Below are 22,825 nucleotides of genomic sequence, written 5' to 3'. Positions count from 1 at the left end.
CCTACAAAGAAAACACTCAGTCCCAATGGTATAATGCCTATGTGAAAAAAAAAATATTATTAAACTCTTCCAGATGATTAAAAAGGAGATAACACATTGCAACTCATTCAACAAAGCCAGCATTTCCACAGTACCAAAAGCAGTCAGAGACATTCAATAAAATTAAAAGTTAAGAGATACACATCTCTCTTGGGGAGCCTGGGTGGCTTAGTTGGTTGAGTGTCTGACTTTTGATTTTGGCTCAGATCATGATCCCAGGGTTGTGGGATCAAGCGCTGTGTCAGGCTCCGTGCTGAGCGTGGAGCCTACTTGGTATTCTCTCTCTCCTTCTGCCCCTATGCCCCTCCCCCTTGTTGATGCACATGCTCTCTTCTCTCTCTCAAATTTAAAAAGAAAAAAAATTTAAAAAAAGATCTATATAGATCTCTCTTGAACACAGAACTATAATTCTTAGGAAAATTTTAGCAAATTTATTTAGAAAGAAAAATTTATCATGACTGTGGGTTTTAGCCAAAGAATTTAAGGCTAAGATTATAAAATCAACCAATTTAGTTCACATTAACAGTCTTAAAAAAGAAAAACCATATATACCAACCTCCACAGATGTAGAAAAGTATTTGACAAAATCCAAGATTCATTTCTAATAAAAAGTCTCAGAAAACTAGGAACAGAAGGGATATTTCCTCAATCTGATAAAAGGCATATGTGAAAAACTTATTAAAACTCATGAAACTTATGAACACTAATTAGGCTTAGTGAAAAAAGTCAGATGAAAACAACAACAAAAATCAGGAATACATACTGTATAATTCCATTCCTATGAAATCCTAAAAAATGTAAACAGTTAGCAAACTGATAATTGATTGATTCTGGGGAGCAGGGGAAGACTGGAAGAAAGGGAGGTAGGGAGGAATTACAAAGTGGCAAGAGAAAATTTTTGAGGATGATGGATATATTCCATTATCTTGCTTGTGATAGTTGTACAGGTGTATATATGTCAAAACTTAGGCACTTAACTGTGTCTGACACCAACTCTTTTTGGGTTCCTGGACCCAATTTGAATTTGGGGCATGAGTTTTTGCCTGCACGCACACACACACCAACAATACCTACTGGTTTCTGAGAATTCAGCTCAATTCTGACACTATCTACCTGGACACAGCATCAGACTCTACAGGTTAAGAGCTCAGTCCTTCAAGATTGTCCTCTATCCTCCACTTCAAATGCCAATCATAAGCCCTAGGCTTTTTGTTACCTGTGCTTGTGACCCATGGGCTATTAGACTGGAGGTTCCAACCACATCCTCTTTATATTCTTCTAATATGCAAGAGCAGCTCATAAAACTCAGGGGAACAATTACGTTAACCAATTAACTAAAGGATATGATAAAGGATTTGAATCAATAGCCAGATGAAGATATACACGGGGCAAGGTATGGAGAAAGGGCACATAGCTTTCATGCCCATTCTAGGTGTATTACTTTGTGTTCACCAAGCTCTCTGAACCAGTCCTTTGGATTTTTATGGAGGTTTCACTGAATATTCATGATTGACTAAGCCACTGCCATCAGCTGATTCAACCTTCAGTCCCCCAGCCCTCCAGTGGTTGGCAGGTATGACTAAAAGTTCCAAAGGACCAAATATATAGGTCTTATAAAAAATTATATAACATGTAATTTGTTTTACATTAATTATACCTTTATAAAGTTATAATAGAAAAAGACTATATGGCAAATATATGGAAATTCTTGTTTTTTAAAAATTTTTTAATGTTTATTTTTGAGAGAAAGAGTGACAGAGCATGAGTGGAAGAGGGGCAGAGAAAGAGGGAGACAGAATTTGAAGCAGGCTCCAGGCTCTAAGCTGTCAGTTCAGAGCTCAATGCGGGGCTTGAACCTACGAATTGTGAGATCATGACCTGAGCCTAAGTCAGACACATAACAGACTGAGCCACGCAGGCGCCCCTGGAAATTCTGGCTTTTTAAAAAATTAACTTTTCCATAACTTACTACATGTGTAGTTTATGAACAAAAGAGAATATGAAATTATAATCAAATATTCCATACTGAAATTAAAGGCCTTGGTCCTATTTTTTTTTTTTTTTGGTGAAATAAAGAGTTTTTCATATAAAAAAATAAAACAGGCAGAAGTAAAGCAATAACAGAGAAACTCAGGAATGAGGAGAGCTGGAAATGGTAAGTTTGTGAGTAAATATAAATAATTTTGTTTTCTTATTCTTAAGTTTATTTAAAAAGACAGGTGGCTTTTTTCCTTTTCTTTTTTTTTTCTTAATCAATTGGTTTAGTTCCCCAAATCCCAAACATCTCCAACTTCAGGATGTGTGTCCCTATCAGGCTATACAGACTCTCTTAGTATCTTTTTTAATCAGCTATTAAACACATTTTCCCAGTGTTTATAAAAAAAATAAAAAAAGGTTTATTTATTTTGAGACAGCATGAGCAGAGAAGAGGCAGAGAGAGAGGGAGAGAGAGAATCCCAAGCAGGCTCTGTGCTATCAGCACAGAGCCTGACACAAGGCTCGATCTCATGAATCATGAGATCATGACTTGAGCAGAAATCAAGTCAGACACTTAACTGACTGAGCACCCCAGATACCCCTTCCCAGTGCATTGTAATTTTCCAGGTTTCTTCTAAAAGTTCTATTATTCATTCAAGAAGTTAGGTGCGAATTTATTAAACTTGCCTAAATTTCCTAATAATACAGCAGATAGTCACAAATTACTAGATAACAGCAAGCTAACTTCTGGTGCTGTTCAGTAGTTCATCTTTTTTTTATCCTTTTTACTTTTTGACCCCCTTCACCCATTTTCCCCATCCATCCTGCCTCTGGCAACCACCAATCTGTTTTCTGTATCTATGAGTTTGTCGTTGTTTTTAGATTCCACATATAATCCACAGTATTTGTCCTTCTCTGCTTGAGTTATTTCACTCAGCATAATGTTCTTGAGGTCCATCCATGTTGTAGCAAATTACAAGATTTCATTATTTTTTAATGGCTGAAAATATTCCATTGTATATATAAAATTTCTTTATCCATTCATCAACCTATAGGTTGTTTTCATATCTTGGTTATTATAAATAATGCTGTAATTAACATGGGAGTGCATATATCTTTTCAAGTTAGTGTTTTCTTTTTCTTTGTATAAATATCAAGAAGATTTAAAAAAAAAAGGTAGGGGGTGTGTGGGTGCCTCAGTCCGTTGAGCGACCAATCCTGGATTTCAGCTTAGGTCATGATCTCATGGTTTGTGGGATTAAGCCTCACATCAGGCTCCATGCTATGCATGGGTTTCTCTCTTTCCCTCTCCCACTCACGTGGCGTGTTCTCTCTCAAAATAAATAAACATTAAAAAAATTACCAAGAAGATCAAACGTCTTTTTCATACTCTGAATTAAAACAAGACGTTTAAGTTAAAATATCAAACTACATTTTTTTTTAATGGATTTCCCTGTTTTAACTAACTTTTTAAATTAACTGGCCAATTAAAAGTCTCAAATGTATCTAAAAACAGTGCTTCTATTATCTGTGTCTATCTACCTAAACATACATCATGCCTAACTAAAAGAATGTAGCAAGTTAATGTAGATGATTCATTAATTCTCTGTGAAATATGCTGCTTAATAATGTAGTCAACAATTAAAAACTTCACAGAAAGACTAAACTGGCTTGCAATGGAGCATGACAAAAATACTTTGGTTCTATTTTCATGTGTATAGATGAAGGTAAAGAAGAGTTGTTGATTATTTACAAAGATGCCCTTTTTTTGTCAACTTTTCTCCCATCTTCAAAGATGTATTTTTAAAACACTCCTGGTTAATTTGACCGTGAAACAAGATGAGTATCACAGGACAGGAAGCAGGGCATTGAACTTTTTCAAATATCAAGACAATCACATCTTATTAAGGCCACATTAATTTAATGATATCCTATTAATAAATACTCCATCAGTATAAATCCAAATATACTGAATGCTTCTAACAATATATGATCTGAACTTAAAAGAGTATGGCAGTGTTACAATTTCTTCCACAATAGGGGTGCCTGGGTGGCTCAGGTGGTGCAGCATCTGACTCTTGGTTACGACTCAAGTCATGATCTCATGGTTTGTGGGTCTGAGCCGCACATTAGGGTCCATGCTGACAGTGCAGAGCCTGCTTTAGATTCACTCTCTCTCTGCCCCTTCCCCACTTGTGCTCTTTTTCTAATAAACTTAAAAACAAAAAACAATTTCTTCCACAACAGTAATATGACATTTATTTAGCTTTTAGAGCCAAAGCTGTTTCCCAAAGAACAAAACAAATAGAGAGTTTCCTATTTTTATAATTACCTAGGACTACAAAAAAAGCAATAAATTATTTAAGTTAAAAATCTAAGTGATTTTTAAAATTCCTTACCGGTATCTATGAACAAATATACCCTTAAAAATAGAATTCATCATATTTTCAATTTCATCCTGGTTTTCCTGTAGCTGAAATGAAAAAACAAAAAAAGTTAAATCCTGATCATCTTATTTGAAATGAACAGTTCCAGTTATTTTTAATTCCCAGTTATTCCCACTCTGAATAATAATCAATCCTTTTTTTCACTTATTGTACATCACTTGTTTGAAATTACCAGTACTACTGCATTACTTCAAAAGCTTTACTAAACTGACTTCAGAACCTCTTTGTCTCTCTTTACACATATATACACACAGTAACTAACAAAAGTGTGATGTGGCTAAATGTGGCCAGATTCCAATATCCAAAATACTACCTGCTTTGAGAAGAAGCCTCAATTTCTGTCTGTCTTTCTTTCTTTTCTTTCTTTCTTTCTTTCTTTCTTTCTTTCTTTCTTTCTTTCTTTCTTTCTCTTTCTTTCTTTCTTTCTTTCTTTTTCTTAAGAAGTCTCAATTTCTATACCTCTTCCAACAAAGTCAGGCCCCTGGCTTGTTTTGCCTCTCTTGGTAACAGGCCATCCTTGATCATATTTGCCACTGTAAAAGAAACTTACTATTCGACCTAAAGTATCCAAATATTACTCTGCATCTGTTTAGCCCATAACTGAGACTAGGCCAAGTTCCCAATACAGAAGGCATAATTGAAGATAGAAGCAATCCTCACCATTAGTCATAGAATGCAGCAACAAAATAGTCTAGTAATGATATAAAATTCAGGAAATACTACTGATCATAGTTAAAGTTTGAGCTTATTTACTGCTCAAGAGGAACAAAAGCACTTATACAAAATTACATTCCAAGTGATATTTCTTATTATAATCTCTTGTGTAGTAATACTCAGTGAAATAATTTGCTTTTATTACATATAAGAGTGTGAGAATAAAATTCCTTCAGACTTACTATTTTGCTGTATGCTTTATTTCTGTTTTACTGAAATAATTTTTTTATTTTATGTTTTATTATATAAAAAATTAATTTATAAGAGGCATACAGTTTGGCTAATAGTACTTACTGACGCACAGTTACAAAATTTACTTTCACAAAATTTCAAGTATTATATATGATTGTAACTGTGTTCCTCAGAAATTCATATGCTGAAGTCCTAATGCCCCAGTACCTCAAACCTTATTTGGAAATAGGATTGTGTCAGATGTAATTAGTTAAGATGGGGTCATTCTAGAGTAAGGTGGGCCCTGAATCCATTATTACTGGTGTCTTTATAGAAAGCAGAAATTTAGAGACAAACACACACACGGAAGTCATGGAGAAACTGGAGTCATCTTCAACTTGAAGCCACTTAGTCTGTGTTGGTATCTGTTATAGCAGCCCCAGCTAGCACCCTAATACAGCATGGGTAATAATTTAAAATTAGTTTGCGTTTCGTGTTGCCTGTTATAACCCATTATTCATCAGTAATTTATTTGTAGCAATGTGATATTATTCTGTTTTCAAGTTAAAATACTGTATATTTAAAATTTGATTTCCTATTGGGCAAATAAAAATATTACCTACTAAAAACCCAGTTTAAAACACTTTCAAGATACACACACACACACACACACACACACACACACACACACACACACATACATGAAAATTGCAGTGTAAAACTGAGACCAATCTTATTTATAGGAATGCCTTATTCATCAGCTAATATGTAGTCTTTGGCTTCCTTCTAGAAGGGCAGCTTTGCTAGCACCCAGCTCTGACCATACTATTTATTATGCTTTCTGAATTCACAGCCTGATAATCTTTCTGAGTTACCTGACCCCTAGACTACCTTCTTTCAAACATAGGATTGTTTTATGATTTTCTTCAGCAATCAGACAGCACTCAGATAATCAATGGCTAAACATTCCAGTTTAATTTGAAACCTTGAGATCACACATCTGACTTAAATAAATAATTTAAAATACATACAACACACTTGCTCCCTCCCTCTGTCTCTCTCTCACACACACAGCCACACGCAGCCCCATCAAAAACAAACAAACAAAAAACAAAATCACACATACCTTTTTAAGATAGTATGAAACTTACCTCTTTGCGTTTCTGAAGAAGTAACTCCAACCTTTCATTGGCTCTCTTCCCAATCATTTTATTTCTCTCAGCTTCATATTGTCTTTGTGTGTTATCCTGATGAATACTGAGGTTTAAGGCAACATTCACCAACGCAGTCATGAGCTTCATGGCTACGAAATAAAGGAAGATTACGGTTTTCACCTATTAATCAGATTTTCATCCGTAAAATAACAAATTTATAATGGAAATGGGTGAAGGAAACAAACTAGTCAGTTTCTATGTTTTTACAACTCCAGCATAACAAATTAAAAAAAGAAAACTTAACTTTATAGAAATAAAGTCACGATCTTAGGCTGCAACATAATTTTCTGTGCCTTAGTGTCTCTATAGCTTACTTCACAACATTTTCCTCCTTAAAATCAGCTCCATCCTAATTAGCAGCAGGAAGAATTTAACACCCCCTCTTCCCGACCTTCAAACATACATGTTAGGTTTTTCTCCTCCCCATGAGTTCTGTGTATACAATTGCATCCTTAATACCTTTAGACACTTCAAAGATGGCTTAGATATTTACAATCAATTCACGACCCTTACCCACAAAGATGGTTTGTTCTCAGTGAATAGCTTAGCTCCCAAACCCTGAAATACAGATCCTACCAAACTCATTAATCAAAAATGTACCCCGTGAACTTCTGATTGACCTATTTTCCTCACAGTGTTAATGTACTTTTTAAATGTTCACTTGGATTTGCAAATCTTTAAATATTTTCAAACTTGTGTTTCAAGTCATCTGAAAAACAGGTATAACACAAACCTTAAACTTTTCTCTACTCATATTTATTTTCATTATTGATAGTGTAGAAAAATACTGACAAAGGACTAAGAGTTTGTGCTGGTAACAAAAACCTTTTTTTTCTTTCTAGGTTATTTATTCATCTGCAAGTATGAACGAATGTGCAGTTTTAAAAAATGAACTGATCAATGTTTTGGAATACTGATCCACTTATCGGCAAACATCCATAACTATATAGGAGCATGCATGTCTCTTAAAACTTATGATTTCCCTTTAATTAAACACATCTATTATCTATACGCACGCACGCGCGCGCACACACACACACACACACACACACACACACACACACACTACATATATACATATATAATGTTAACCTGAAACTCTGTCTGCTTTTTGGCAACTCCATGTTAATAGTGATTGCTGCCTTTAAGCTAAAATATAAGACAAGATGTAAACAAATATATTTAAGTTAGTGACTACTTAGAAATACATTTAATTAAAATACTTTTTCCTAAGATACAGTGTCTCACAATAGTAAGTTGAGAAATATTCTCGTGTTTCAAAATACAGGCTAGTGATTTTACAGTATTTTACACACTGTCAGGGTATCTGATGATACTGTGAAAGTTAAAAGTACTTTTTTTTTTTAAAGTTTATTTATTTTTGAGAGAGAGAAAGAGAGACAGAGCACAAGCGGGGAGGGGAAGAGAGAGAGGGAGACAGAATCCAAAGCAGGCTGCAGGCTCCGAGCTGTCAGCACGGAGCCAGAGGTGGGGCTCTAACTCATGAAGTGCAAGATTATGACCTGAGCCGAAGTTGGACGCTTAACCGACTAAGCCACCCAGGCACCCCTAAAAGTACTTTTTAAATTAATGTGTATAAAAAAGGAGAATAGCTCAAAGAAAAGAGGGATCTGGGGCATTCACACTGCCCAAAGTCATGGATAATAGTGTAATAAGAGTTTGTCCTGAGCATACAAAATCATACCCTTTGGAGTTTTAATTCAGGATATACCTCCAGGTCCCCAAAACAAAATGACTTATATATCAAGGAGTTGAAAAGCTTTAAAATTAACACCAACCCTGGATGGAATTCCTTAGTGGAAGCTGAGACACAAATTTTCTTCAATTTAATGATTTTTGCTTTTAGCTACATATCTCCTTATGAACCCAGATCCCATACGCCAACTGCCACTGTGTAATGACCCTCTTCCCATCCTAGACATATAAACATAATGCAAAATGGTCAATATGTTTTCACAAAAAGGATATAACAGTATTTACTGAGATAAAATGCTTATTGATCTGTAAAACAAATTTCAACTGAAATTTTCATTTCATTTACCAACAATTAAAAATAGATTTAATAATAAATAAATAAATAAAATAAATAAATTTAATAATAAATAAACAAATAAATGGCTACTGAAAGACTGCTAATTTAATGACACATACATAACACGGGGACTGTGATGTCTGAGTCCAGGGAAAAACACTCATTCCTACATAGAGTGAGCACTAATTAAATTTCACTGGTATTACTAAAGGAATTATTTTATAAATTAATAATCCTACAGGAATTCAGCCTGGTTCTGTGACACTGGCTATGAAGTAGTTTCTCCTTGTTTACCGAAGAGAAGAATACTTCATTTAGCCTTCAAATTTTAACTACTGGGTATAGAAGGGCAAACCTGTTTTAATGCTGTGCTACTCATAGTATGGTCTGCAAATAGGTGCTGACCACAAATGGTTTATTCACAGTTGATTATCAGTACAATTCGAAAGTAAGTTTTTAGAAATGTTCTTAACAATCTGACAATGATTGTATGTCTACTGACTAATAATATGACACTAAGAAACATATAATTCATTTGCTTGCATTTTACAAAAGTATTAGCTTGTGAAAGACTGGTAATTAAAAAACTAGCCTTAATACCACAGAGTTTGATAAAAACTTATTTAGTGCTTCCTCATTCACCTATCAATCCAGTATGTACGTAACCACTATTCTACTACAAACTAGAAGTACAGAAGTGAATTAGAGTATGTATCTTCATGGTTATTACATTCTAAGTTAGTGAACATAATAAACTAATACAGAATATACAAACGAAAAAAGTATGCCAGTTAATAAAAAATCTATAATGAAAAATACAGAATTTTAAAAAAAAAGTATGGTAAAAAGGGTAGTCACAGGCAAGAAGGCCTCTCTGCAGAGTTCACATTTGACCATTAAGTGAAGGGATGAGTATATGATTATATGACAGAACACTGTTCCAGGGAAAAGGAGTCCAAAGGTTATAAGATAAATTGTTATGAAGAGGGCACTCATAAAAGAGCAAGGTATTTAATGTGGCTGAAGCACAGAAACAGAGGCAGGAGATGAGAGTAAGAAAGATATCAAGAGACCAGTTTACAAGAGTTCTACTAGAATCTAGTCAGAACTCAGGAATTAAATCTAAAGCATATAAGACCCACCAGAAAATATGGTATGGGTGAGAAATAGTTTGATTTGCATTTAAAACCGCTGTGCAAACAGATTATAGAAGAGTAAAAGTGGAAGAAAGAAGACTAAATAGGAGAACACTAGGAGCTGAAAATATTTTGCCAAAAGTTTGGAATAATGATTCTCAAGGTGTTGGCTTTCAGCAACTCAGTACAACAATGCTGGCGTGAAGTAAAGTGTTAACCAATAGGTAGAGAGGTTCTGAAGATTTAGCTAAAAAAAAAATTATAGATTATAATGTAGGAAATTAAGATCAAAAGAAAAGACAAGGGTAATTAGAAAGCTTTGATTTTATTAGGTATCTAAGTGGAAATATCCAGTAGATATATATTTGAAGTCATCATCAAAGACATTATTTAGAGCAAATAAAACAACACATCATCCAATGAAAAATGAGGCATGATTTATGTGCTGAAAAGAAAAGCTTATCAAGACATTTGTTGATGGGGGAAAAAAAAGCAAGAAGCTTGTGAGTATGTATACAATGCTATCATTTATGAAAAAAAGGAATGTTATTTATTTTTATGTGCCACTCTTGTAAGCTCTTTACACATACTTAGTCATTTATACCTCATAACTCAAACAAGTAAGTATATTAAAACTATTCTTTTTGTACATAGGAGAAAACTGAGACCAAGATCAGCTAAGAGACTTGAAAGTTACACAGCCAGCAACGGGGCAGAGACAGAATTTGATTACAGGGAGTTATGCTCCACAGTCCAAGTTCTTAAGCACTATATCACATACTGCCTCTCAATCAATATGTATGTGTTATTATAATCTTTGGAAAAAAATTTATGAGACTGCCAAATTTGGTTGCCTTCAAGAAGATAATTTGATAGCTCAGAGCCATGGGTGAATGACATTTTACCATATATATAAATCCTGTGACTATATTACCTCTTTCACCATCATTATTTTCTAACAAAAATAATAAAATTATGGAATTGGTTTTCACTTTATTCACCAAAGAGTGAATAAAGACAGGAAAGATAAAAAGGTCTGAAGACTGAGTTCTGAGATAATTCAGTATTTACAGTTTAGCTTTTTAAGATCCATTATGACAGTGTGTATTCCAGAGAACAAGTTCAGACAGTGACTTAAGAAGGAAGAAGTAGCTATGTCTACTGAGAGAGAAACATAATACCTGGGAGCTTCCCTGTGATTTGGACAATAAAGAGGTAACTGCTGACTAAGAACAGAAACGCTGAAGTGGCAGAAACAGATATCTGACTGGAGTGTGTTTAAAGAGAATTAAGAAGACAAAAAGGAGTGAACATAAATAATTGAGATTTGCTGCGAAGAAAAGGAGAGTATTAGGACTGTAGGAAGAAAGGCATGAGGAAACAAGGGAGAGTGTAATGGTCAGTCTTATGTATCAACCTGGCTAGGCTACAGTATCTAGTTATTGAATCAAATACTAATCCAGGTGTTACTGTGAAGGTATTTCATAGATATAGTTAACAGCGACATCAGCCAGTTTTAAGTAGAGGAGATACCCTCAATAAGGTGGTGGGTTTCATGTACTCAGTTGAATACCTTAAGAAGAAAAAAACTAAGGTTTCCTGGAGAAGGAAATTCTGCATCAGGGCTGTACAACTCCAACCTCCCTCTAGCTTGCTGTCCTACACAGATTTCAAATTTGCCAGTTCCCACAATTGTGTCAGCCAACTTACTGAAATACATCTCCCTGGCAAAGACCCCTCGCATGCACCAAGTCTACTGATCATAGAGTGTTGGAAAGCTTCAGTTTGAGGGGAAACAGGATCTATCTTCATTCTTTTTTCACCCTTGGATCTAGCTTCTTTTAACAAACAAACCAAAACACACCTAGAATCTAGCTTCCTTTTCTGGGGGCTGGTGGGGGGGAACCTCGTCTTCATATAGCTATTACTTGGAAGAGTACAACGGTCTTTCCTAACAATCAAATGCAGAAAGTAACCCAGACAAAATGAGAAGACAGGGGAATTAACCCCAAAAGAAAGAACAGAGAAGTCACAAGGATTTAATCAATGCAGATAAAAGTAAGATGTCTGAACCAGAATTTAAAACAGTAATCATGAGGAAACTAGCTGGGTTTGAGATAAGCACAGAAGACACTACAGAATCCTTTACTGTAGAGATAAAACAACTAAAAACTAGTCAGGCAGAAATAAAAAAATGCTATAACCAAGATGCAAAGCCAAATGAATGCAATGCTAATGAAGATGGATGAAGCAGAATAGCAAATAAGCGATATAAAAGATAAAAACTATGGAAAATAATGAAGCTGAAAAAGAAGGAAAGAAAGGTATTGGATCACAAATGTAGACTCAGGGAACTCAGTGACTCCTTAAAGCATTATAATGTTTGTATCACAGGAGTCCCAGACAATGAAGAGAAAAAAAGGACCAGAAGGTTTATTTAAGCAAATTATAGCTGAAAATCTCACTAATCTGGGGAAGGAAACAGACATCAAAAAACAAGAAGCATAGAGACCTCCCATTAAATTCAACAAAAGCTGCCATCACTAAGACATATCACAGTGAAGTTCAAAAATACACAGTCAAGGAAAGAATCCTGAATGAGGAAAGGGAAAAAAAAAGTTGTTAACATAAAAGGGAAGGCAGATCAGGTTTGCAGCAGATCTGTCCACAGAAAACTGACAGGCCAGAAGGGAGTAGTATGATATAGTCAACATGCTAAATGGGAAAAGTACGCAGCCAAGAATACTTTATCCAGCAAGGCAATCAGAGTAAAAGGAGAGTTTCCCAGACAAAAAATGAAGGAATTCATGACCAGTAAACAGACCTTCAAGAAATATTAAAGGGAACTCCTTGAGTTGGGGGAAAAATAAACCAAAAAAGCAACAAAGACTAGAAAGGAACAGAGAACATCATCAGAAACACCAACCTTATAGGTAGCATAATGGCACTAAATTCATACCTTTCAATGATTACTCTGAATGTAAATGGACAAAATGCTCCAATCAGGGGCGCCTGGGTGGCACAGTCGGTTAAGCGTCCGACCTCAGCCAGGTCACGATCTCGCGGTCTGTGAGTTCGAGCCCCGCGTCGGGCTCTGGGCTGATGGCTCAGAGCCTGGAGCCTGTTTCCGATTCTGTGTCTCCCTCTCTCTCTGTCCCTCCCCCGTTCATGCTCTGTCTCTCTCTGTCCCAAAAATAAATAAATAAACATTGAAAAAAAAAAAATTTTAAAAAAAATGCTCCAATCAAAACACAAAGAGTATTAAAATGGATAAAAAAAGAAGACCCTTCTATATGCTGCCTATAAGAGACTCATTTTAGACCTAAAGACATCTGCAGATTGAAAGTGATGAGATGAAAAACCATATATAATGCTAATGAATGCCAAAAGAAAGCCTGAGCAGCCATACTTATATGAGACAAACAAGATTTTAAACCAAAGAATATAACAGATGAAGAAGAGTATTATACCATAATTAAGGAGTCTATCCATCAAGGAGATTTAACAATTATAAATATTTATGCCCTCAACATGGAAGCACTCAAATACATAAATCAATTATTAACAAATACAAAGTAACTCAATGGTAATAATACAAAAATATTAGGGGACTTTAACACACCACCTACAACAATGGACAGATCATCAAAACATAAATCAACAAGGAAACAACAGCTCTGAATGACACACTGCACCAGATGGACTTAACAGATATATTCAGAACATTTCATCCTACAACAGCAAATGCACATTCTTTTTGAGTGCACATGGAACATTCTACAGAGCAGATCACATACTGGGTCACAAATCAGCCCTCAACAAGTAAAAAGACTGAGATCAAACCATGCATATCTTCAGAACATAAAGCTTTGAAACTTGAAGTCAATCACAAAAAAAATTTGGGAAGACCACGAATACATGGAGATTAAAGACCATCCTACTAAAGAATAAATGAGTTAACCATGAAATTGAAGAAGAAATTAAAAAATACATGGAAGCAAATGAAAATGAAAACACAAAAGTGCAAAACCTTTGGGCTGCAGCAAAGTCAGTCTTAAAAGGAAGTATCTGTACTTAAAGGGAAGTATCTTCAGGCCTATCTGAAGAAGCAAGAAAAGTCTAAAATACACAACCTAACCTTATACCTTAAAGGATCTAGAAAAGGAAAAGCAAGGGGTACCTGGGTGGCTCAGCTGGTTAAGCATCTGACTTTGGCTCAGGTCATAATCTCACAGTTTTGTGAGTATGAGCCCTGCCTTGGGCTCTGCACTGGCAGTGTGGAGCCTGGTTAGGATTGATTCTCTTTCTCTCTCTGTGTCTGCCCCTCTTCCTCTTGCACGTGTACATGCACGCTCTCTCGCTCTCTCTCTCTCAGACTAAATAACCTTAAAAAAAAGGGAACAGCAAATGAAGCCTAAAGCCAGCAGAAGAAGGGAAATGATAAAATCAGAGCATAAATAAATATAGAAACAAAAAAGTCATATCAATGAAAATAAGAACTGTTTCCTTGAAGTGATAAACCAGTAGACTGGACTTAACAAAAAGAAAAAAAAAAAGAACCCATATAAATGAAATTACAAATGAAAGGGGAAAGATCATAACCAATATCATAGAAATACAAACATTTATAAGAGAACGTTATTAATAATTATATGCAAAAAAAAATAGGCAATCTGGAAGATATGAGCAAATTCCTAGAAACATACAAACTACCAAAACTGAAACAGGAAGAAATAGAAAATTTGAACAGACCCATAACCAGCAAAAAAATTGAGTCAGTAATCAAAAAAAACTCAACAAATAAGAGTCCAGGGCCAGATGACTTCCTAGGGGAATTCTACCAATGTTTTAAAGAGTTAATACCTATTCTTCTCAAAATGTACCAAAAAATAGAAAAATAAGGAAAAACTGCAAACTCATTCTACAAAGCTAGCATTACCATGATTTCAAAACCAGACAAAGATCCCACTAAAACAGAGAATTACAGGCCAGTATCCTTGATGAACATGGATGCAGAAATTGTGAACAAAATTCTCACAAATGAAATCTACAGTACGTTAAAAGAATTATTCACTATGATCAAGTGGGATTTATTCTTGAGCTACAGGGGTGGTATACTATTCACAAATCAATCATCATGATACACCACATTACAAAAAGGATAAGAACCATATGATCCTCTCAATAGATGCAGAAAAAACATTTGACAAAGTATAGCATCCATTACTGATAAAAACCTTCAATCAAGCGGGGATAGTGAGAACATACTTTAACATCATAAAGACCATATATAAAAGACCCACAGCTAATATCATCCTCAATTAAAAACTGAGAGCTTTTCTTCTATGGTCAGGAACAAGTCAGGGATGTCCATTCTCACCACTGCTATTTAACACAGTACTGGAAGTATGAGCCACAGCAATCAGACAATAGAAAGAAATAAAAAGCATACAAATTGGCAAGGAAGAAGTCAAACTTTCACTATTTCACAGATGAGATGGTACTCTATGTAGAAGGCCCAAAAGATTCAACCAAGAAATTGCTGGAAGTGATACATGAATTCAGTAAAGTTGCAGGATATAAAATCAACATACATAAATAAGTTGCATTTCTAAAGACCAATAATGAAGAAGCAGAAAGAGAAATCAAGGAATCTATCCCATCTGCAACTACACCAAAACCTGTAGGATACCCAGGAGTAAACCTAACCAAAGAGGTAAGAAGTAAAGGTCAAAAATCTATACTCTGAAAACTATAAGCACTTATGAAAGAAACTGAAGAAGACACAACTAAATGGAATAACATTCCATACTCATGGACTGGAAGAACAAACATTGTTAAAATGTCTATACTAATCAAAGCAACCTTCACATTTAATGCAATCCCCATCAAAATACCATGAGCATTTTTCACAGAGCTAAAACAAACAATCCTAAAATTTGTATGGAACCACAAAAGACCCTGATTAGCCAATGCAATCCTGAAAAAGAAAAGCAAAGCTGGAAGCATCATGATTCTAGACTCCAAATGTATTACAAAGCTGTAGTCATCAAGACAATAAAGTACTGGCACAAAAACAGACACATATAGATCAATGGAACAGAATACAGAACCCAGAAGTGGACCCATAACTACATAGTCAACTAATTTTCGACAAAGCAAGAAAGAATATCCAATGGAAAAAAAAAGACAGTCTCTTCAACAAATGATGTTGGGAAAACTGGACAGCAACATGCAGAAGAATGAACCAGGACCGCTTTCTTACACCAAACACAAAAATAACTTCAAGATGGATAAAAGACCTAAATGTGAGATAGGAAACCATCAAAATCCCAGAGGAGACCACAGGCAGCAACCTCTTTGACTTCATTGGAGCAACTTAATAGACACATCTCTGGAAGCAAGGGAAACGTAAGCAAACATGAACTATTGGGACTTCATCAAGATAAAAAAGCTTCTGCATAGCAAAGGAAATAATCAATAAAACTAAAAGGTGGCCTATTGAATGGGAGAAAATATCTACAAATGACGTATCTGACAAAGGGTTAGTATCCAAAATCTATGAAGAACTTATCAAACTCAACACCCCAAAAATAAATAATCCAGTGAAGAAATGGGCAGAAGACATGAATAAACATTTCTCCAAAGAAGACATCCAGCCAGACAGCTAACAAACACATAAAAAGATGCTCAGTATCACTAACCAACAGGGAAATACAAATCAAAACCACAATGAGATGCCACCTCACACCTGTCAGAATGGATAAAATTAACAACACAGGAAACAACAGATGTTGGTGAGGATGTGGAGAAAGGGGAACCCCCTTCTATTATTGGTGGGAATGCAAACTGGTGCAGCCTCTAAGGAGAACCATATGGAGGTTCCTCAAAAAATTAAAAAAAGAACTACCCTATGATCCAGCCATTGCACTAACCAGGTATTTATCTAAAGGATACAAAAATACAGATCTGAAAGGATACATGCACCCCAATGTTTACAGCAGCAATATCAACAACTGCCAAACTATGGAAACAGCCCAAGTGTCCATTGACTGATGAATGTGTACACGTACACGCACACACACATCCATCCATATCCAATGGAATAGTAGCCATTAAAAAGAATGAAATCTTGCCATTTGCAATGATGTGGATGGAGCTATACTGTATAAGAGAAATAGTGCCAAGAGAAATAAATCAGTCAAAGAAAGGCAAATAACACATGATTTCACTCATATGTGGAATTTAGGGAACCAAACAGACAAACATATGGGAAGGGAAAGAAAAAAAAAAGAGAGGGAAGCAAATCATAAAAGACTCTTAACAACAGAGAACAAACTGAGGGTTGAAGGAAAGATGTTGGTGGTAGATGGGCTAAAACCCAGTGACGGATATTAAGGAGGTATGATGAGCAGTGGGAGTCATATGTAAGTGATGAAATCACTAAATTCTATTCTTGAAACCAATACTACACCATAAAATTTTGGAAAAAAAAAATTTCATTATTAAAACATTTGTCTTCTGAGAAAAAAAAATAATTAAAAATAAACTTAAAAAACCCCTCCCCCTCCTCAATATATACGTGTGTGTGGGTATGTATGTATGTATGTATGTATGTATCAGTAAGTACATCTTCTCTTGGTTCCGTGTCTCTAGAGAGCTTTAACTAACAGAGAATGTTTCTAAAAGATAAGAGCAACTACGGTATATTAGTATAATGATAAGAATTATCTAATAAAAGGGGGGAACTGAAGCCAGTAGAGAGAAAAGAGCAAAGTTCTTGAGGGAGAGAACAGGGCTCAGATCTACTGAACAAAGGCAAGGACTGACCTTAGAAGTAACTGTAGTAAGAGAAAAAGTAGAGAATATGGGTATAGCTGCACCTAGATTAGTAGGTTTAATCCTTGAAGAATTCTCTGCTGACTCTATTAAGCAATTAAAATAATCAGCTAAGTGTGAAAAAAAGATAATAGGAGATATTACAGGTCTGAGGAGAAGGTATGAAATAATCCTGTAAGAAAGTAGGAATAATATGGAGTAGAATGCTGTAATGGGATTTCTAGGCAACATTAAAGGTCCGCTTGTGAGAAAAATCTAAAGCCTAGCCATTACAAGTATATGTTTTTCTTCAGCCATTTTCAAGCGCTCTGGTACAGGTATGGAGCAGGTGGTAATATAGGGTTTTCAAAGGAGGCATGATGGAAACAGAGGCAAGGATGTTGAGGATATGAAGACAGACAGGATTATAATAAATCTAGTTGAAAATGATCTATGCTAGGAAAACTGAGGAAATGAGGAAATGGTGTGAAGAACACTAAAAATATGGCATCAAAGGATCTGAAGTCCCAATGAAAGAAAAACAATACTGGAATTGGGAACACAGAGGAAAAACACTGAAACAAAAAGAAGTGGTTATTGGCAAATGGGATGGTTGAAATTAAGATTGTAGACATCGACTCTTTCAATCAATATCCAACAATTTATATTTATGTGTTCCTAAACATAAAAACAAAATCTAAAAAACTGCATTTATATTTAATGATCTATTTCTGAAATACACTTTTGAAAAAAATTTTTTAATGTTTATTTATTTTTGAGACAGGGAGAGACAGAGCATGAACAGGGGAGGGTCAGAGAGAGGGAGACACAGAATCTGAAACAGGCTCCAGGCTCTGAGCTGTCAGGACAGAGCCTGACACAGGGCTCAAACTCACGGACCGCAAGATTATGACCTGAGCCAAAGTCGGCCGCTTAACCAACTGAGCCACCCAGATGCCCCTGAAATACACTTTTGAAAACTAATACTGTATACCAAAGAAATATGTTTGATAATGGGACAAACTATATTTTTAAAAGAGGGATGATTATATTCCTTTAGTTTTAAAAAGCTTATTTTAACAAACAAAAAAAGCTTACAAAAAGCTTCCACTTTACAAATAACAGTTTGTTTTTAATTTTTCATTTAATTTTATTTTTAAGCAAACTCTATGCCAAACATGGGCCTCGAACTCATGACCCTGAGATTAAGAGTTGCATGCTCTACTGACTAAACCAGCCAGGCACCTCCATAAGATAGAGATTTAACCATTCCCTTTATCTCTTAAAACCCAACCAAAATAATAAGGAGAAAACAAATTTCACCTTCAATAAATTAAGAAAAATACTGGTAAACCCAAACCATAATATATGTATATATGTGTACATGGAAAGCAGGAAAGTAAGCAGAGAGCATACAAATCACACCAAGTGGTCAAAAAAGGAAATACAACTAGGTATATCTAAAAGAAGATAAAAAAGAAAAAAACACACAAACAAACATTTCATTCTGCAGAACCCAGAAGCACTCAGGAATTAGAAATACCAGGTTCCATAGAAGAAGGAGGGAAGTAAGGTCTAAAGTCAAAGTTTATAAAATAAGTAATTAAATCCCTAAGGCTCTACTCCAACAACCTAGGGCAGTCAAGCAATTTTTCCCCCACACACCCATCTTGAAAGTCCAGAAAGTTTATTCTCTCAACAAAATTAGCGAGAGATTTGGAATCATCAAACAAATCAGAGGGATATACGTAAAATCCAGATTGCCCTGGATGCTGCTTCACCCTGCCAAACTCCCAAATGGTAGACAGCAACTAAACTTAAGTAGATTGAAAGATCCTCCTGCAAAGAAGCTGAACTTTCCCAGGGAAAATAATTATCAACAGTTTAGGGTCTACAATGAAAATGCCAGGTGACCACATAACCGTCCTACAGTGATGCTCACCAAAGAAGACAAAGCCACTGCCTTACCCTGTCAAATACAACACATTCACAGAGACACACACAGCCCCTCTGTTAACTGCCTTTGTAGTGCCATATTCTAAGCAACAGAATACCAAGAAATAGCTATTTGAGGAAAGGTTCCAACATGAAAGAGAGTGATTGGAGCAGAGAATCAGAAGAAAAGAGTAGGGAGCAGAAAAAACTTCAGAGTAATAATAATGAACAGTATCAAAGATATAAGAGAAGATATTACATCCATGAACTAATACTTAAAAAAAAAAACCTGGAGAAAGAACTCTTAGGAAACTTATATGATGGTCAAAATTAAGTTCAATAAATTTGAGGAAGTATAAGAAAAATGTAAAAAAACACTAAGAAATGGAAAATGGAAGAGAAATAATAAGACACTGAGGATTGATTAAAGAGATTAATATCTAAGCAATAGGTATTCAAAAAAGAGTACCAAGAATAATGAAAGGGAAAAAATAAATACACATCAGAGTGTATCACCATGCTATCTCAGAACACCAGGAATAAAGAGAAAACTCTAAAAGCTTCCAAAGAAACAGGATCAGAATCAGAAGCTGAAACAGCACTGGACTTCTGACTTGTTAAGAAATGATAATCAGCAACAATGGAAGCTAGAGGAAAAATTCTGAAGATAATTTTCAATGATGAATTGTATATTGGGTCAGAGAATTAAACATGAGTATATAATATACTTTTCAGGCATGTAAAATCTCAAATATATACTTCCCCAATACCTCTTTTCAAAGCTATCAAAAAATAAGCTAACCAAAAAGAAGAGAATAAATTAAGAAAGAAAGCAAAAGATGATAGGGAAAGATGGAAAAGTGGTCTCAGTATGCTGGGTAGCCAGTCTTGACCGCTGGTGAAGTTAACAGGTCACTCTCTTTTCCAAAAATAGGTCACCATCTTTTCCAAAAAAAAGATGAAGGATTCAAATAATAGCAGAAAAGTTAAGAAACTTAAAGGACATCAAGATTTTAGAAAATGAGCCTGCCTTATCATACATGATTATAAAAATTAAAAGCACAGAAAATACATGCTATAAAATTGATACTATTATTTGCTTAAAAATGAAACAAACCCTCAAAACTACGCTTATGAGGAAAAAAACTAAAGGAAATACAAACATATTCTGGGCACAATGATAAGTAGAACTATGGGTAATTTTTATTTTTGTACTTTTTTCCTTCTCTGAATATATCACTATAGTAATTTTATATGCACAGAAAACATTTAAATGTACAATATGGAAATGTTAATGAAATATATACAAAAATTTTTCTCAATTTCTCTGCCCTCTTTAGAACTAAGCCAAGTAAGCTCTGTCATTTGGTTGTAGTTATAGTATCAGTTTTACTGGGTGACTTTTATATGTTAAACATTTAACACGAATTCATTTAAGCCTTTCATTCCTACAAGATGGGACTATTAGTATTAACAGTATACAGATGAGGAAAGTGAGGCACAGAAGTGATTTGTCTAAGGTCACCAAACTAATAGATAATGATAAGCAATGTTTGTAAAGTGATTTTAAAACCATGATTTCTTTATAAAAGCTGGCCCCCAAAAGAAAGCTAATTTTCATATCTGATGAAAAAGATAAACCTAAGAAAATGATAGTTAACTAGAAAACTTAACACATTACTATAGATACCTATATTTACATATTTGAAGTAAATATTTACATCACTGCATTTTTAAAGTTTACTGTATTTTACAGATACAGCTAGAGATATAGTGGCATTCACAAATTTGGTCAATTATTGAGAACACTTAAGGTCTATTCACAAACTCTGGAAAACTGGGAACTGTTATCTTTAGGGGAGAGGTTAATAAAAACAAACAAAGGTTATGAAGTAAAAAAACAAAACAAAAAATACAACGGTAAAAGTACAAAGCAATGAGAAAGTAAGACTTTAGAAGAATAAAAAAATGAACATAAGAAAAAATGAAGAGATTATTTATACTCTATAGTCTGCTTTTTGATGATGTCAGACCTAAAACTTTCAAGCCCTAACCATAGAAACCAAAAATATTCTGTCTAGTTAAGAATTCCAAAACACTTAACTGAATGTAATAAAGAGAATGTGACAAAATTAAAAGATAAAATAAAATAAAAGATGAGACAAAAAATAAAAATGCATGCTATTAGTTTTGTTTTTATTATTTTTTTAATTATTTTTTTCTTAACAGGAGTTTTTGAAAGATCTAATTTGTTTCTGATTTCCTCATTGGCAATGTCTTTTATTACTAAGAGTAGGTGTTCAATATATTCTGAATAAAAACATGAATGAAGTGAAACACTGCCAACACTATTACTTCTTCTTGTCATTACAGAATAATAGGAACAGCTTATTAAATGTCAGGCACTGGTCTGTGCTCTCCTAATTTCTTTCTTTTAATCTTTTTTATTTATTTTGAGAGAGAGCAAGTGTGCCTGAGCAGGAGAGGGGCAGAGAGAATCCCAAACGGCTCGATGCTCAGCATAGAGCATGACAGGGGCTCAATTCCACAAACCATGAGATCATGACCTGAGCTGAAAAGAGTCAGATGCTTAACCAACTAAGTCACCTAGGCCCCCAACTCTCCTAATTTCTCTTAATGAGATCACTATTATGATATTCCTCACTTTGCACGTGAAGAAAGTGAGGCCAGGAAAGTTAAAGATTTGTCCAAGTTACCAAACCAGTAAAAGGCAGTGAGGGATGTGGATCCAGACAGTCTGGTGCAGGACCCATTCTATGAACCACTATATTATGTGGTTTCAGCAATTGAAAGCGAAAGAAAAGATGCCAATTTACTGATGCAAAGTGATTTTCAGTCTATGATTGGAGAGCAAAGCAATTTCATATATTGTATATTTCCTCAGAGTAGAAGTCCAGAGACTGTGACTTCGTAAGAAATGATAATCAGCAATGAATCATATGTGAATATAAAATTAACTACATGTAAACATAATAATGTTAAACAATAAGGTATAAAGAAATGTTTATTCCCCCAAGGGACTGAGAGTGACCGATTAACTTCACCAGTGGTCAAGTCTGGCTACCCAGCATACTGAGACCACCTGACTCTCATATGATGATCTTAACCACATTTTCTAATATTCCCAGAATTCATCTCAGAAAAAAGTAGAATAAATCACCATGCTATTATTAATATAATTTTGTGTTCTTAATCCTCTTTGTCCAAATTAGCATTTTCACCTTAGTAGTGAGTGGTAGCCAATATTAATCTATTTGTAATATAATAGAAAATCATATAGGTGAGAAAACAGAAAAAAAA

At 34.8% G+C, this 22,825-nt stretch overlaps 1 protein-coding gene across 3 annotated transcripts in view; it reads right to left on the bottom strand.

The window, feature by feature from the left end:
- The window catches only part of STAG1 (stromal antigen 1), a 401,516-nt gene that overhangs the window by 138,670 nt on the left and 240,021 nt on the right, over window positions 1-22,825 (bottom strand). For all 3 annotated transcript variants that reach the window (XM_045503549.1, XM_045503550.1, XM_045503551.1), the window contains 2 exons: window positions 6,500-6,651; window positions 4,416-4,489 (listed from right to left, as the gene is read on the bottom strand). In XM_045503549.1, coding sequence (XP_045359505.1) covers window positions 4,416-4,489; window positions 6,500-6,651 — 226 coding nt within the window. The remainder of the gene's footprint in view (window positions 1-4,415; window positions 4,490-6,499; window positions 6,652-22,825) is intronic.

The sequence above is a fragment of the Leopardus geoffroyi genome, chromosome C2 (genome assembly GCF_018350155.1).
Source record: "Leopardus geoffroyi isolate Oge1 chromosome C2, O.geoffroyi_Oge1_pat1.0, whole genome shotgun sequence".
NCBI classification, from domain to species: Eukaryota; Metazoa; Chordata; class Mammalia; order Carnivora; family Felidae; genus Leopardus; species Leopardus geoffroyi.
The sequence above is the reverse complement of the archived record's forward strand: the minus strand, read 5'-3'. Positions and strand labels throughout refer to the sequence as shown.